This window comes from Nematostella vectensis, chromosome 11 (assembly GCF_932526225.1).
Source record: "Nematostella vectensis chromosome 11, jaNemVect1.1, whole genome shotgun sequence".
Lineage (NCBI taxonomy): Eukaryota > Metazoa > Cnidaria > Anthozoa > Actiniaria > Edwardsiidae > Nematostella > Nematostella vectensis.
The window spans coordinates 7,386,929-7,403,734 of NC_064044.1; the positions used below are offsets into that span (position 1 = coordinate 7,386,929).

General features: G+C 39.9%; 1 protein-coding gene across 1 annotated transcript; it reads left to right on the forward strand.

The window, feature by feature from the left end:
• The first annotated feature begins 12,446 nt into the window (after positions 1–12,446).
• On the forward strand, positions 12,447–15,735 carry LOC5518477 (tachykinin-like peptides receptor 86C). The gene is made up of 2 exons (XM_001638382.3): positions 12,447–12,967; positions 14,305–15,735. The coding sequence occupies exon 2, from the start codon at positions 14,338–14,340 to the stop codon at positions 15,367–15,369; it is 1,032 nt and encodes a 343-aa protein (XP_001638432.2). The 5' UTR covers positions 12,447–12,967; positions 14,305–14,337; the 3' UTR covers positions 15,370–15,735.
• Positions 15,736–16,806: the final 1,071 nt, after the last annotated feature.

The window sequence follows — 16,806 nt, forward strand, 5'->3', positions numbered from 1 at the left end:
GGTGACCTATTTTGGGCTTAGGAATGGCAATATGAGTAATTTGATTGCCATACTCAAACCATGCATTTGTCTCTGGAAAAGCCCCGTAATGTTTGCAGGCCCGTTGCCAAGGGGGTTCGGGGGGAGGGGTGGGGGGGGAGTTCCACCCCACTGGACTGGAAGGTCTGCTCTAATAAAGGAAAATTGAGTACCCCTGCGAGCTAGGGCGGGTTAGCTTAAAATCCTGGCTACGGGCCTGGTTTGTAATATAATATGCTGATTGTAATGTTTGCTATAGATGATGCTGATGGCAATGTTTGCAATAGATGGTACTGATGGCAATGTTTGCAATAGATGATGCTGATGGCAATGTTTACAATTGATGGAACTGATAACAATGTTTGCAACAGATGGTACTGATAACAATGTTTACAAAAGATGGTACTGATAACAATGTTTACAATAGATGATGCTGATGGCAATGTTTGCAATAGATGGTGCTGATGGCAATGTTTGCAATAGATGGTACTGATAACAATGTTTACAATAGATGGTGCTGATGGCAATGATTACAATAGATGGTACTGATAGCAATTTTTACAATAGATGGTGCTAATGGCAATGTTTACAATAGATGGAACTGAAACAATGTTTGCAATAGATGGTACTGATAACAATGTTTACAATAGATGGTGTTGATAACAATTTTTACAATAGATGGTACTGATAACGGTGTTTGCAATAGATGGTGCTGATGGCAATGTTTGCAATAGATGATGTTAGAGTATGATCTCATCATGGGTTCCCTGTGTTAGGTCATGTTTGATTATGCTAATAAAAGATCTCGGATGTTCTTCCTGATTCCGGAGCTAAGATGGAGTGTCTTGCTTGTCTTTTCCCACGTTCAATCCGAATGATATTTCCCCCATCATGAACGGTGAAAGTAACCCAACAGGTTATGGGCCCAGACGCGATGCCAGTGGAAGGTACGGGCACAGGGACCCCAAGTTCACTATGTATATGAATAAATTATAGTGGTTCACGTTAGGGACGAGGTCAAAACAATTCTCCAAACTAGGGACCCGACTTTAAAAAAAAGGTTGATGGGTGGCGGGTGATACCCCCCCCCCCCCCCACAACTTCAGTGGTGGCGGGCTGTATAACCCCCCTCCCACACACACACACAGTTGTTGCAACATACACTTGATACACTGTCTATACGAGCCAATCACAATCCGTATATTTGGGTCGCGACCGTTTCATGGTATATAGCCTCCTTTTGCAGTACGAGATTTTGTAAGTCGTTGAAGCCTTTAGACTCCTTGCTGATCAATTAATTAATTAAAATTAAGCTACAAGTTGAAACGGTAGGTCGGAATCCCCTCAGAGGAAATAGGTGCGAAAAACGCCATTCAGGATTAATACATTGGACAGCGCTTTTGCCATTTGATACACGTCCAACAGATTAACGTCATCATCGTGAAACCAACAATTCTTATACGGATGCGGTGTGTCATAAATTTGGCAAAGTTTTTCCATGATTATTCGTTTTGTTAAAACAAAAGATTAATTCTCAAGTATGGAACGAACGAGCGTGGGGTCCCGGGAGAAGAGGGGAGCGGCAAACGGCAAAGACTGAGAATCGATCCGTATCGCTAACAACTTTGGCGTATTTACTTTCGCTCTAATACCCTGGGTACCAGAGGCTCCAAGCTTCGCGGCGACAACAAATTTTTCTCGCCGCGAAGCTCGGAGCCTCTGGTACCCAGGGTACCGCTCTAATGACACTCTAAACGGACAAAAAAATGTAGAGCTCTGAAATACGTTACATCTTCATTCACTAAAAATGGGTCAATCATGCCCCTTAGCTAACTAAAATAATGGCATTGATTAGTATGATCAAACATAGTGAAGGCGAATAGTATTCTACCAAAGCAGACAAGGCTAGCATAGCCGACATCGGACACTTGCGGTAATAGGATCCTGGCTCACTGAAAGGATGCGAGCGAGTTCAGGGCGACTCATGGTGGAATGATTATGTTTATTTCGGGACAATACGCGACACGGCAAATTACAGATATTTTCAGCTGCGCTTTAAGATATCTACTGTAGATTTTATGTAAAGATTTCCCAGGACAGCGACACTCTGCGGCAACTCTTATCGGCAATTATCGCTTTTGCGTGGTGCCAGGCATAATTCGTGGTTTTCTTTTTTTCCGCTGATGGCTTTCGTTTGTAAGGCTGATACACAATAAATAGAATGTTCAGCAAGAAATTTCCCTTCACTTAGTATCGATGTACTGTTTAAAACACGTACCCGATAAAACACGTGACGCGAATGTTAAGTGCGACTGGGAAGCCATTTCCAGAATTCGGTGCTAAGGCAAGTGGTCCAGTTTCACCGTTACGATAAACTCATCCAATTTCAATAGGCGCTTTGACCAATCGAGGTGGAAACACAAAGTCTATGTTCATCAGGGAATCAAAGCTAGTCAGTGAATTAAAAATATACTCAAGAGCACTCAATGCCTAAATCAAATCAAAGCTAGTCAGTGAATTAAAAATATACTCAAGAGCACTCAATGCCTAAAATAGTACTTCATTGATTAGATGAAAAGTCAAAAGTATGCATGTTGCGTTCCTGGGAATCCAGATAACTACAGTAGACACTGAAATGAATTCAGGCATTCCTCGAACGCTGTTGAGTTCACAACAACATGCCTCCGAAGTCGCAGGTTATACCGCCAAACTCCTGAGACTGAAGATCAAAAATACTTTGGAAGACTGTGTAATCCAAAGTCGATCGGAAATTACACGAAATGGCAAATAGTAAGAGAAAATAAGGATCCGCAAAAGAACAGCATAGCGCTGTTTTGTAATTGATTTAGAGAAAGTGCAAGGATTTGAAACTGATTCGGACACAGTTATATCGCTGGGGACTTGCCTATGTAAAAGCCTACTCACGTATCTAAAGAGGGTCATCCGATTGGTCGAATCACCTATTGAATATGGATGAGTTAACAGTAACAGTGAACGAACCCAGTTACCGAAATCTTGAAAGGCTTCCCAGTCACATGTAGAGAATGTTGAAAATCATGTACTGTCTTTACTGTGGTTTTCGATTATCTAACTAACAATGAATTTCAGTTATCACGAAAAGATATGGGAACCAATCTCGGATCAGGCTCAAAGCTGTGTCAGTATTGTTCAATCAAAAAGAATGAGTAAATAACAGCTACTTTCTTTGCCTCTACCTTTAGATTCTCTATTTGTATTGCCCAAAAATAAAAATAGTAATTCCACCATGAGTCGCTCTGAACTCGCTCTCACCCTTTCAGTGAGCCAGGATCTTTACCGTTTCCGGCTAGGCTAGCCTTGTCTGCTTTGGTAGAATACTATTCGCCTGCAGTATGGTTAATCATACTAATAAATATCATTTATATCAGTTAGACCTTATTAGACCTTATGTGATTATAAATAATAAAAATTACATATGATATGGCAATTTACAAGGCCATTATCTGGACAACATATTAAATTTCCTGACGTGTAACGCAACTGGGATGCTGAGCCATTTTCATTGTATCAACATCAAAGTTATTTGATTCGTAATTATATGGTTGCTGGTGGAGATGTGCATTTTTATCTTGGCTATGGGCCTAATTTCACTAGTAGGACAAAGTTTGTCTGGCCGGGACAAACAGCCAGCCAAATTTTGTCCTGGCCGATCGATTGTAAATCGCATTCGCACTAAGAGGTCAAACAAAAAGCCGAACGCGACCCAAACGTCATTCAAAATTAGACTCGGATTTCTCACGCGAAAAATCCGAGTTGCAGAGTTTACGTTTGATCGCAATGCTTCCTTGGAATGTTTTTGCACAACTCGTCTTACTGGTAGTAAATTCATTCTATGAATATCAAGAACAACAACTTCTGCTCAAGTAAAGCTTGGTGTGAATTGAAAAACTTGACGTTTGACCTAGTTCTGGCTGCCTCCAGAACAGGCCGGCGTAGCCTTTGAAGATCGTTGAAAATTGTCCTGGTCGAACAAACGCATTCGCTTGTTCCCGCTAGCGTTGACAGTTTTTTTATTGTCAAAACAAACAAACATTTGCTTAGTGCGAATAGGCCCTATGCATGGAAAGTTGCCTCAAATGGGAATCTATTTGCCAGTGGAAGCGCTCCATACCCTCCCTGAATTGGTGTATCTGTCGTAATCGGCGGGCTGTCTTGCCCCCCCCCCGTCATCACCATCAGTCGGTCTCGTAAGGTTGTCATACACCCCCCCCTTCCCCCGCCATCATCGGGTCGTAAGGTTACCGGCGGGCTTCCATACCCCCTCATCTCCAAAATAGTGGGTGGCGACGGGTCATACCACACCCCCCGTCATCAACATCGGTCGGTCTCGTAAAGTTGTCATACCCCCCCCCCCCCTTCCCCCGCCATCATCGGGTCGTAAGGTTACCGGCGGGCTTCCATACCCCCCCTCCATCCCCAAAATGGTGGGTGGCGGCGGGTCATACCCCACCCCCCTAAATCGGGTCCCTAGCTTGGCCGATTGTTATGACCTCGTCCCTGTGTGTCATGGTTTACAGTAAACATATGGGATTGAAATAAGCCGATCACTTTAATACGAAAAAAATCGTAAAACTCTCGACAATATTCTGACCTGACAGTGGAGTCTTAAATATGGTCTGGGTGAAGTTTCAAGCCATTTTGGAGGGCATTTCGAGAGTTACGTTGTTCTGTTTCCCCTTGTACATAAGGAAAACAGAACAAGGGTTTGCCAGAGAGCCATTTGTTGTTGTCATTACTCAAAGTGATAAGCAGCAAACATGTTCCTCCGGAGCCAAATAGACAGTAAAGCCCAAGGGGAAGAGAGCAGTCAAGGTGAATCGTGTGACAGAGAAGAAAGAGGAGGATGACCACTCATTTGCCTTCCAAATGAAAGCAGGTTCAAATAAAGCTGACAATAGAAAACCTAATTCACTCCTAGTGGACTGTGGTGCTACAAGCCATATAATAACAAACAAGACCAAGTTCACAAGATTTGACAATAAATTTTATCCTGCAAATCACTACATTGAGCTAGCAAAGGGAACTAGGGCAAATCATATCGCACTTATGCAAGGAGATGTAGAAAACATTCTACTCAATACAAATGGAAATTCCCAGAAGGCTATTCTAACGAAGGCCCTTCCTACCACCAAGATATCTTCTCAGTACAAGCTGCAACAAAGAAGGGAGCCTGCATTATTTTCCAGCCAGACCATGCTGAGCTGAAGTACAAGAATGGAACTACATTCAATATAGATAAGGACGGTAGATTGTATTATTTTAATGTGTATTTCCCAGAATGCTAAGTATGACTCTGTGAACAATACACGGGACATTAAGGAATGGCATGCAATAATAGGTCACTGTAATTATGAGGATATCCTTCAGTCTGCCCTGAAGAAGTCTTATTAAAGACGAAAATTTGGCAGAGTCGATTTCCAGTTTTTGGTGTATTGTATTTATTGTTCTGGTACGAGATCGCGACAGTTTGGGCTTTTTTATTCTATTCTTAGGCTAGAAGCAGTGTAGATGGTATGAAGGTTAGTGGCAAGGGTAGTGTTAATTCAGGAGATTGTAGTACCAGCATGTTAGGTAAACTTGCAGATAGTCGTAACAGAAAACCAGATGCCAGAGCAAAAGCCTCATTAAAATTAGTGCACACAGATCTCTCTGGGGCAGTTGATCCAACTTCTCGTGATGGTCTTAGATATCGCATTGTTTTTACTGACGACTTTTCAGGTGCAGAAAACAGGCCCGTACCCAGGATTTTTCTTGGGGGTGTGCGAAATCCGAAAAAGTGGACCTAATTTTTTCGGAGGGGGGGGGGGGGAATGACTTCTCTGATAAAAATCTGTCCAGCCTTTGCAGTATCTTCACGGGACATTTATTGTCGGTTTTGGCTACATACCAGACTGATCTAGCTTATGCTTTATAGTTTTGTCTACAAATAGCACGTCCATTGGGATTCAAAAGTGGACCTTCGGCCGTTGTGTGTGTGTGTGTGGGGGGGGGGGGGTTGGGGGTTAGCACCCCCTGCACCCCCCTTCTTCCCTGGGTATGGGCCTGGAAACAGTGTATTTCTTAAAGAATAAGAGCGACACAACTAGGGCAACAGAAAGGTTTTTGGCGGATATGGCCCCGTTGGCAAAGTCAAGACCATAAGATCTAATGGTGGTGGTGAGTTTATTTCAGATGAGTTTGAGTCTCTTCTTTTTAAGTATAGGATAAATCACAACAAATCGTGTCCAAACTCCCCTCATCAAAATGGCACGGCTGAACGCCACTGGTGAACTCTTTTTGAAATGGGAAGGTGCTTAATGCTTCAGGGTAATGTCAGTAGAGAGTTTTGGCCCTATGCCAAGCGTCTAAAACAAATGCCTACCATGCTATGACAGGGCGTAAGCCTAATCTCTCTAATATGATAATTTTTGGATCGGAATGCTTTGCATACAAACAGAAGAATAAGAAACTTGATGACAGGTGCACTAAGGGAATTTTCTTAGGATTTGATAAAGGTAGTCCATCTTATCTCGGCTTCATTCCAGGGACCAACAAAGTCATGAAGTATAGGGTGGTAAAATTTCCCACCAAGAATGTTGTTGAGCAGCAGACACAAACAGATGTTGTTTCGGCACCCCACTACTGTCAACCATGATCCAGTTAATGCCAATGTTCCATTAGTGGGTAGACCACAAGAGGTACCAAATGATGATGTAACAGGGGGGCCTATAGTGGAGGCTTAGAGAGAGCCAAGTGACTCTCAAACCCCACCTGAGACTAGTAGGTGTTTCAAGATGTGGGTTAACAGTAGATAATCTCACGAGATGATCAGAGAAAGACAACAAACGAGTGTTTAGCTCTGTAGCCAAGATGGAGGAGTGCATCCGGGACTTTTTTGTTCTTACCACAGGGAACCCAGATATTGTAACAGTAGGTATCCTAGTAGAATAAGTAGACTTTCTGTATATCTTAAAGAATATATTACAGGAGTGGAAATTGAGAGTGACCAAGCTATGACCTTAATTGATTATTGTTATAAAGTCTCATCTTTTCCTCAGACATATGAAGACTCTATGGAATCTCCAGAAGCTGAAAACTGGAAAGCAGAAATGGAAGAGGAAATGGATTCTCTTCTTGTTAATGACACTTTCACCCTGGGCTTACACCTTTCAAGAGAGTGCTGATGGTGATACCACCTATAAAGCCAGATTTGTTGCAAAGGGCTACAATCAGGTGAGGGGAATTGATTTCCAAGAAACCTTTGCCCCTACTGCTAACATTACATCTGTGCGAGTGCTATGCCAACTAGCGGCACAACACAATCTGATCTTACATCGAATGAACGTCAAGACAGCTTAATTGAATGCACCAATTGATTGTGATATCTATGGTTCAAGCACAAGGTTTTGAAGTTCCTAGTTCTACTGGTAATGACAGGTTGATGGCAATGTTTGCTAGGAATAATGCTGATGACAATATTTGAAATATATAATCAGTAGCGGATCTAGGGGGTTTAACCCCCCCCCCCCCTTGGGCTGCCAGCATAGAAACATATTCCCTATGGATAGTGTCCTTAGTTTGTATTGCCTTATATGGACATTGATGCCCATAATTAGAAAAATTGTCCCGCTCCCTGATCTCCAGAAAACAATTGATCGCTTGGTCAAATCTTTATCCCGCTAATCTTAAAAGCCCTTAGACCCAGGCCTCCAACAGATTGACGGAGCAGGCTTGAATGTCACCCAAATATTGATATGTAAGCAATATGTAACACAAAAATTACCCCCCTTCCCCCTTTAACACTGAGCCAAACTCCTCCCCCCTTTTGCGAAAAGCTAAATCCGCCCCTGATAATGCTGATGACAAAGCAATAAATTGTGCTGGTGTTTGCTATGGATGATACAGATGACAATGTTTTGTATGGAAGATGCTGATGCTAATGTTTGATAAGAATGATACAAGAGGTTTATGATCATTTAGCCCCAGCGCCGATTTTCGCATCCTGTCGCTCCTAGAGCTATCTACCCTGTAGAGAAGCCTGTAGAGTGAAGGGCTGTCTAAACCACATGACGCATGATGGAGGCGTGCCTTTTGTGTGTGAGCACGTCATTACCGTGTTAACTTTCCGGTTGCCTTTAACTCATCGCTGTTTCCCGCCTTTCATTTTCAAGCACGCTTAAGCTTAGTGGAATTGAATAGATTATAAAAGCTATGATGAAAACAAGCACTTCAATAATCTGGGGGCGACAGCATCACCAATTCAAACGTTACAAACTTATCGGTAAGCAATCATAAGCTTAGCAAGCTTCTCCATTCAGGTTAGATTATTATCCATGGGGGCTATTTCCAGGGGCGTAGGCAGGGGGGCCGCCCCCCCCCCCCTTCTAGCAGCCAAAAATACAGTAAATGTATGAGACATATCTAAAATACAGGAGAAAGTGCCTTGAAAGGGCCTTTTGGGCCCCCTTCTGTAAAAAATCCTGGCTACGCCGCTGATTTCAACAAAGGATTTTAAAGAATATTTTTTCAGCTTTACTGCAAGAGTTTGCGAATGTATCGGAATCTGTTCGATGTAATACTTCAATTGGTGCTGTCATGGAGGTGTGAATTATCCTCCTCTAGCGCCTTTAGAGGGTTTTTAAAATCGAATAACAAAAATTGAAAACTGATCCAGCAAGATCTGAATGCCGAATATTATAGACAACTTTCGCAAATAAATTTGACAAAATTAATTCAAACATTTACCTGTTTACTACAACTTCATTTGAAGCCTCCAAAAGTGCACTACAGCATGTTATAAACAATTTAGATGCATCGCTCAATTACTTCCGGTAAAAATGGCCGCCATAGTGAAAAAAAATTGTTTTAATTTTCACTTAATATCTTTAACGGCTCTAAAACAAAACAATGAAGATGCATCGCTGGAACACATTTGTAGCTTTATGCGTAATTCAAGCAACGTTTTTATATAAATATTGTGAACTTTTTCTTTCCGGTCAAAATGGCCGCCATTTTATGAATACAAAAAAATCTGGTTTCCACTCAAATGGCTCTACATCACTTTAATATCTATAACCACGATAACAGCTATAATTCCTGAAAATTTGGTGACTTAAACAGCAAGTGAACAATTCGACCTAAAATCTGCATAAATCTGCTACACTACTGGGGCAATATATAGTACAGCACAATTTTGTTTTGCAGCTAATAGGACGCATACCCAGGCTTGGCCGTGGGAGGTTGCTCAGTCATAGGTATCATATGGGGAAAGCCTATTATTTGAAGATTCCTTAATAAGAAATGACCCAATTTTGGGCCGCTAAGGGAGGGGGAGTGCGCGCGGTTCTTGTGCTTTCTTTACATGTTTATTTTCTTTAATTAATTGTCTTAGAAGTGTTTTTTTTTTTAGTTTTTCGGGGATAATATACTGACTTGCGAAAGAGAAGCCCAGGGCCTAAATTAACCGCTAGGTATTCTAGCTAGGCGCCAACTTAAAACAGTTATAAAGTGTTTTTTTTATTTTGTAGGCCTAACACTCATCAATACTTAAGAACAATACATGAAAAACAACACTTTTTAATGTCGAAAAAAAAAATAACGGAAAATAAAGTGAAGATAGGGAGAGATCAAATATATAGATAAACAGTTTTTGTCTTGGGAATCAAATTGCTTTAGGAGAAGATAGTTTTTTTTGGCCGAAGGTCTTGCGCCAAATATCAGATGCCTTGCAGTTTTCCCAGGTTAGTTCTGAATCGAGGCTTGTACAGGTTGTTTTGGGAGGCGTTTCTTGTGTTATAAGGGTATGATTTTTTTGGCCTAGGTAAACGAATTGGTAAAGATATGGGGCAGATTTTGCTTAAGCCAGTTGTATATGAATTTCAGAGCCTGTAGTTGGTTTATATTGCTTACGCCAAGAAGATGAGAAAATTGAGTAGAGGAATTGCAGGTGGAGTGAATTTGACATATTAAAGAAGGCCAATCCGCCAGCCATTTTATGCTCCCGCACAATGGCGAGTCACAAAAAGCACCCATTTCCATCGGCTAATTCAAGCAAGTAACCAAGATATTGTCAATCAAATATCGACAATAACATATCAAACTTTATTCTTGGATTTTTATTTTGAAGTTTCCTTGCGAATAAACCGCTGTATTTACAATGATAAGCAATAACAAAGGAGTGGTTGATTGACATTCTTTAAGTTTCAAAGAATATTACTCTAGCAAGTTGGTTTTGTTTTATTTGTAGTCTTTTTTATGCGGGTCTGATAGGCAATAACCCATGCAACAAAATCATAAGAAAGGTGAGGAAAAATGTAATGATAAATTTGTCGGGGTTGCATGGGGAAAGATGGTCTGGCAACTGCCTCGTACCCTGGCGTCTCAAGTCAGTAAAAACAAATGAATACTAGTGAGCGCAATGAGCCATGGGAAGGTTTAGCGCTGCCGCAAAGGACCAAGGGAAGAGACAATGCGAAAGCACCCTTGCGCGCTTAGTCCGGCCTAGCTAGTAAGCGCCTGGGTACGAGGCAGGTGTGGTAACTTGAAAAAAGATGCCGGTGTTCCGATAAATACATGCACAGATTGAGGAAATGTGGTATTCTCAGTCATAAGATTTTTGTCATAAAGAAAGCCCAAACATTTTGAGATGATTTTTTTGTTTAAGTTGATAGTCTGAATCGAGACAAATTCGTTGTTGCGCGACCTCGGCGAATCCAAAATCCTTATCTCGTTTAGCCTACGTGTAGCCGCTGACTCGCGAAATATCGCAAGTCAGCGGCTACCCGTAGGCTCTCGTTTGGGAATAGCGCGTGGTCATACACAAGCTTTGGGGGCGGTTTGTCTGGTTTTGATTGTTTGGTTTGATTGACTACGCGCTGTCCTCAAAGAAAGAAAGGAATTTTCGATTCTGGGGGTCGCGCAACAACGAATTTGGCTAAAAGCGTTTTCTCGCTGATTCGATTGTATATAATAAATAATAGGTTTATTGACAGTTTGTAAATATTACAATTTCACTGAGTTCGTTATTGAGGTGTTATTCAAGTTATTTGGATAACATTTCTTCCTATAAATTATGCCGATGTCAATGTTTGCGGTGATGATTCGACGTAATGCTGATGGCATTTCTTGCTATGGTTAATTTTCATGACAATGTTTGGATGATTCGACGTAATGCTGATGGCATTTCTTGCTATGGTTGATTTTGATGACAATGTTTGTATGATTCGACGTAATGCTGATTGCATTTCTTGCTATGGTTGATTTTGATGACAATGTTTGCATGATTGGACGTTATGCTGATGGCATTTCTTGCTATGGTTGATTTTGATGACAATGTTTGCTATGGTTGATTTTGATGACAATGTTTCTATGTTTCGACGTAATGCTGATGGCATTTCTTGCTATGGTTGATTTTGATGACAATGTTTGCTATGGTTGATTTTGATGACAATGTTTCTATGTTTCGACGTAATGCTGATGGCATTTCTTGCTATGGTTGATTTTGATGACAATGTTTGCTATGGTTGATTTTGATGACAATGTTTGCTATGCGTGATAAATAATGATGCAGAATAACAATAATTAGCGATGCTGTTTATGTTGTCTTCATCCACTTGGATTTGAAGATCTTGAAGGATAACATTCTTGTTCGGTGAGGGGAGACCTATTGTCATTTGAAGTCAGATGGCGCGTCAATAAAGAAGTAAATGCATATGTCAATACTGAAGACAATAGGGTATAATCTAATACGTGGCCTTTTGTGTTTGTAAGGGCGAAGATCACGAAAGAAGGGGCAGTATTTTTTATGGAGGAACAACATCTGTTATGGTCATGTTGATAGCATCTTGCCCTTCCTCTACGTCTAGGCGCTTGGGTCATGGATTCCCGGAAAAAAATAAAAATATGGTTAAACTGGTCCCCTTCTTTTCTTGTCACTTAAACTCTTATTTTTTTATAAGAGCGTTTTATAAGGCTGGGCCGTTCTTTTTTTTAAGCGTTTTAAAGCTGGGAATGTTATACAGATATGAACACATGGACTATTAGAACAAGAATTACACTCATAATCAATAACAATGATATCTATTGTTATTTTCATTGTTATTCTTGTGAACATAATAATACGATTCTGCATTTTAGAACGCATCACATCACACTAAATTTTGCTGCTATGTGAGCCTTTGTATGTTCTTAGAATTTTCATGGTAAACTCTCAGGCTGGACGTTCATATAAAAAGGTTCTTAGGATAAAAAAAAAGGTTTATAATCAAAATCTAATTAGTCCACGAACCGCCCAGAGGTGTGAAAGCTGTCATCAGTCATACCAACACATCTCAACAGAAAATAATCCAAGTGGATATCGAATCTGACGTAATGAACACCACAGGAGAAGCCGCATTTATCACGGCGGGGTCTCGGTTCAAGATAAACAAGCTGGTCAAATTTTAGATATTTCTAAGATATGACAAACTTTCATTGATTATAATATCGATCCTACAGAAAAGTGAAATGTTACCCAAATATCAACAGAAAAAAATGCCCAGAAAATCAGAATTACGAATACATGGAGATAAGTCCTTTATAAATTATTGTTAATTGGTACTGGGCTTTGTTCTCCAACTATCAACATATTCCCCCAGTTTCACGACATTGAAAATTTCTAAATTGTACATAAATCACGCAAATGACGAGATGAATCAACTAATTGATCAATTTCTAATTAATTGCTTCCAGTATGTGATTCGTTCTCTATTTCCCTCGAAAATGATTTCTCTCAAAGCCGCCGCCATCAAATAATTTCCCAAGAGCCTTTTCTTTATGACGAGTGTTCCATAGAGATGCCGCCCACTTCAAAACAAGCCATTAAGTGCTTCGGATTTTATCGTACGGTTTCTAGAACATTTCACAAGTCTCCAAGATAGACTTACTTTTAAAGGTTAGTATTTCTGTAAACTTAAGGCTTATAATTTAGGTTTTGATGCTAAGAATAAGCCATAGGTTCTAATTCCCTTTTAATGCATCTTTTTTTTTTTAAATTTCCATTTACTTGTTGGCAAGAACACAAAAGCGGACTCTACGGCGGAATCTAGTTATATGAACACACGAGAGTACATATTTCAATGAGTTCAGAGCTAACGAATAGATAAGATTCGTGAAAGATTTATTGAATATCGAAGGATAGAAACGACATCGGCTTCCGATATAAAAATACCTCATCATCAGCCAATCACACGCCGCCATTTTATGCTTCTGCTTATAATGCAGTCACACAAAGCAACCATTTCCACCGGCTGTTTCAAGCGGGTAACCAAGATAATCCCATTAAATATAGTCAAAAATGTATCAGATTTCATTCAGTCATGTACACAGGGGGTGCGAAGGGTGCCCCCCCCTTGTAGGCTAAAAAGTGGGTCATTTCTTATTAAGGAATATTTAAATACTATACTTTTCCATGATACCTACGTCTGCGCTCCACCTTCAGCCAAACCTTGGTACACACCTGTCATTCGTAGATTATTTTGAAGTTTTCTTACAAACAAACCGTTGTATTTTCAATTATAATAACAATGGAATGGTTGATCGACATTCTTTAAGAATTATTGAGCTTATTCAAATATTTTCTTAATCAGAAGTATTTATTTTCTATCAAAATGGACAATAAAGTCGCTTTCTTTTTAACTAATTTTGCCCATTTAGGTGTTCAAACAAAACGATTTTTCTTCGAAAAACTTTAATCAAAAACAAAATATGGGTACATCTAATATCATAGGATTAGATTAAATACAGGTAAAAATTGACATTTTGGTTAACATAATAGGATTTTTATTTGTACGAAACTGAACGCCCCCATTTTTATTCTAACCATTTCGGCAATTACAAAAATGTTTGGTTTGGTCTAGTGGGAAAATGTGCGTTGATCCATTTCCCACTATGTTATTGGGTGACCCGCAAAGCAAACAAAATATTCTTTTAAATTAATCAACCAGGTGAAATAACACGCATTCATGGGAACTACGTGAGCGAAACGGCCTCTTTGTAATCGATCTCGCTTATGTGCGACCTAAATGAAACTTCTAAACAGCAATTTCTAAACGTATTGCGTTAATTGAAAAAGGTCATTGAGAAAGAACGGAAAGAGGCATACTGAAAAACAAACTAATTTCCGAAGAAAACTTATAGTTACAAAATCTAATTAATGTTAAAGTGTACTTGGTTTCTCTATGGCAACATTCTACCAACTATTGTTTAACTAAAGAAGGTTTAATCCCTCAGGGTGTGTAGACTCCGATGTGAAGTTGACTTGACATGGAAAACTACACGGCACCGAACTGCACCGATAGCACACCAACTACATCTTACAATTTCTTACTACCTATTCTCTTCGCAGTAGTGGTAGCCACTGGAGTAACAGGGAACACTTTGGTAATATGTGTCGTGAGAAGAAGAAGGTCGATGCACACGACGACAAACTATCTTCTACTGAACGTTGCGTGTTGCGACATTATCACATTAATCTGGTGTCCTAGATTGTACGACTTCTTACTGGAAAACACACATCCCGCGGGAAGAAGCGGGGATTGGATCTGCAAGTTTTTCACGCACAATGCCATAATGCAAATATCGGTTTTGACCTCTATCTTCACACTTACTATTGTATCTGTTGAACGATATCACGCTTTGGTAAAGCCCATGCAAGTCGGCAGAAGACTAACGGAGGATACCGTTTGGTATGCCGTTATTGCCTCATGGACTGCAAGTTTAATCCTAACAGTTCCTAGCTTCGTGGCTATTAAGTTTGACGAGACACGAAAAGCGTGTACAGGACCTTTTGATTTTCATACTCAGGAGAATTTGTCATACATGGTCATTATATTTACGGTTAGCGGTATTCTACCATTTCTTATATTATTCTTCTGTTACTTCCAAATCATCAGAGGACTTTACTTTACAAGAACTATTTGCTCAGAGACAACTGGCTCTAGAGGAAGCCTCAAATCAAAGAAAGCCATAACAAAACTACTTCTCAGTATTACCACTTCATTTTACGTGTGTTATTTCTCATTTGGAGTTGCCTTACTTTACTTTAAGAGAAAACCCAAGGAGGAAATTGCGGAAAAAGGGGAGAAATACGAAACATTTCTAAAACCATTTTTATTTCTTTTGTTTTTCCATTCAGCTCTAAACCCGATTTTGTACGTGCTGCAGAGCTCGAATTTTCGTCAGGGATTTAAACAGATTTGCTGTGGGAAGAGGAACGATGTGATGCAAGTGACCGAGGCATCTACGGCAATTCCACAAAAATCACAACTTCAGATGCGTTCTAAAGCAGTTAATTAACGATTCTTTCATACGTGATGCAGTCTGAAAACGCAAAGATTGTTATGACAGAGAAAGAAAACAGAAAAGCAAAACAAAGAAATGAAATGGAAAAGTAGGGAAATCAGAAGACACGCAAACTGACGATGACAATGATGGCATAACTTCAATATCATAAAATATAACAGAGCTAGGAATATATAAAGAACGATTAAAATATCTTTAAATTAACCAAAGAAATATCTATCAACAATCAATAGAAAGAACATAACAAAATTTAGATAAGGAAAATAACGGCGGAAGAAACGCATTATCGTATATTAAACAAAACTTAACATCCGTTTGCTTGCAGTCTGGACAAATAAATAAAAGCTCTTACAAACTAAACAATTTCTATTACATCCTAGAAAAGTAAGAAATACAATCCAATAATCTACTTCGAGAAACACACCAAAGAAGAGTAATTATCCGATTAGACGCGACATCTCTCCGAGGTTCTTTAATTAGGATAATTATCAAAAATTATCATCTTCATCAGCGCAGGTGCTTTATAAAGCCAGGTTCCCATGCGCCAAATCTGTTTATATCGGTTGCCTTCCAAAAACCTGACGCGAATCAACAGATTTTTTTCGTGGAGCCCGATTTTTCCCTTCACAAAGAGAATCAGGGGCCCTAGAAAACAAACACTGTAAATCCGCCTTACTGCGGATTTCAATGTTCTGCGAACTCTAGCCGACGATTTCTAACAGCTTAATCGCCTTTTGGCTTTCGTTATTCAAAATCTTTGAAGCGTTTTCATTTGCCAGGACCGAAATCATTCCCAATCACGCTACCCCACAGCAACGCGCTGACCAATAATAAAGCACCATATATAAATACGTAAGGCTAGGTTCAAACGTCGTATTATCCATGAGCCGTATGCAATGCGAATGCGTGCAAATAAATCAAAACGATTGTTTCATATTAATTTCCATGCATTTGCATTGAATACGGCTCATGGATAATACGACGTTTGAAATTAGCTTAAACGAGTTCGAAGAATATAGAAAATTGCAGAAATTGAGTACATGATACAATTATCGAATGTTACACGTAAAAAAAAACTAAAAAAAAAATTCCTCTTTCGCTGTTAAACCAACAAGATGTAAGGCCAAACTACCTCTCTAAAAACTTCCGGAATCAACTTACCTACTTACTCTTCTAAATTGGCTCCGGAATGAGACTATGATAATGATATAATGATAATGGTAAACCGCCTCCGGGGATCATTCGCGTTTAAGACAGCCCAAAATTATATCATCCATCAGAGAGGACAAGAGGGTATAGCGCTAATGAAGACTTTTAGCATGTTTTGAGCATTGGCACAAGTAATAACTTTCATACAAGCCCATTTGGCATTTCAACCTCCCCTACGACGTTTCATAGACACCAACTATTCAGATAAGGCTTTCGCCGTTA

Excerpts from the sequence above, each read along its gene's own strand:
- LOC5518477 (XM_001638382.3), top strand. The coding sequence starts at position 14,338 with ATGGAAAACTACACGGCACCGAACTGCACCGATAGCACACCAACTACA.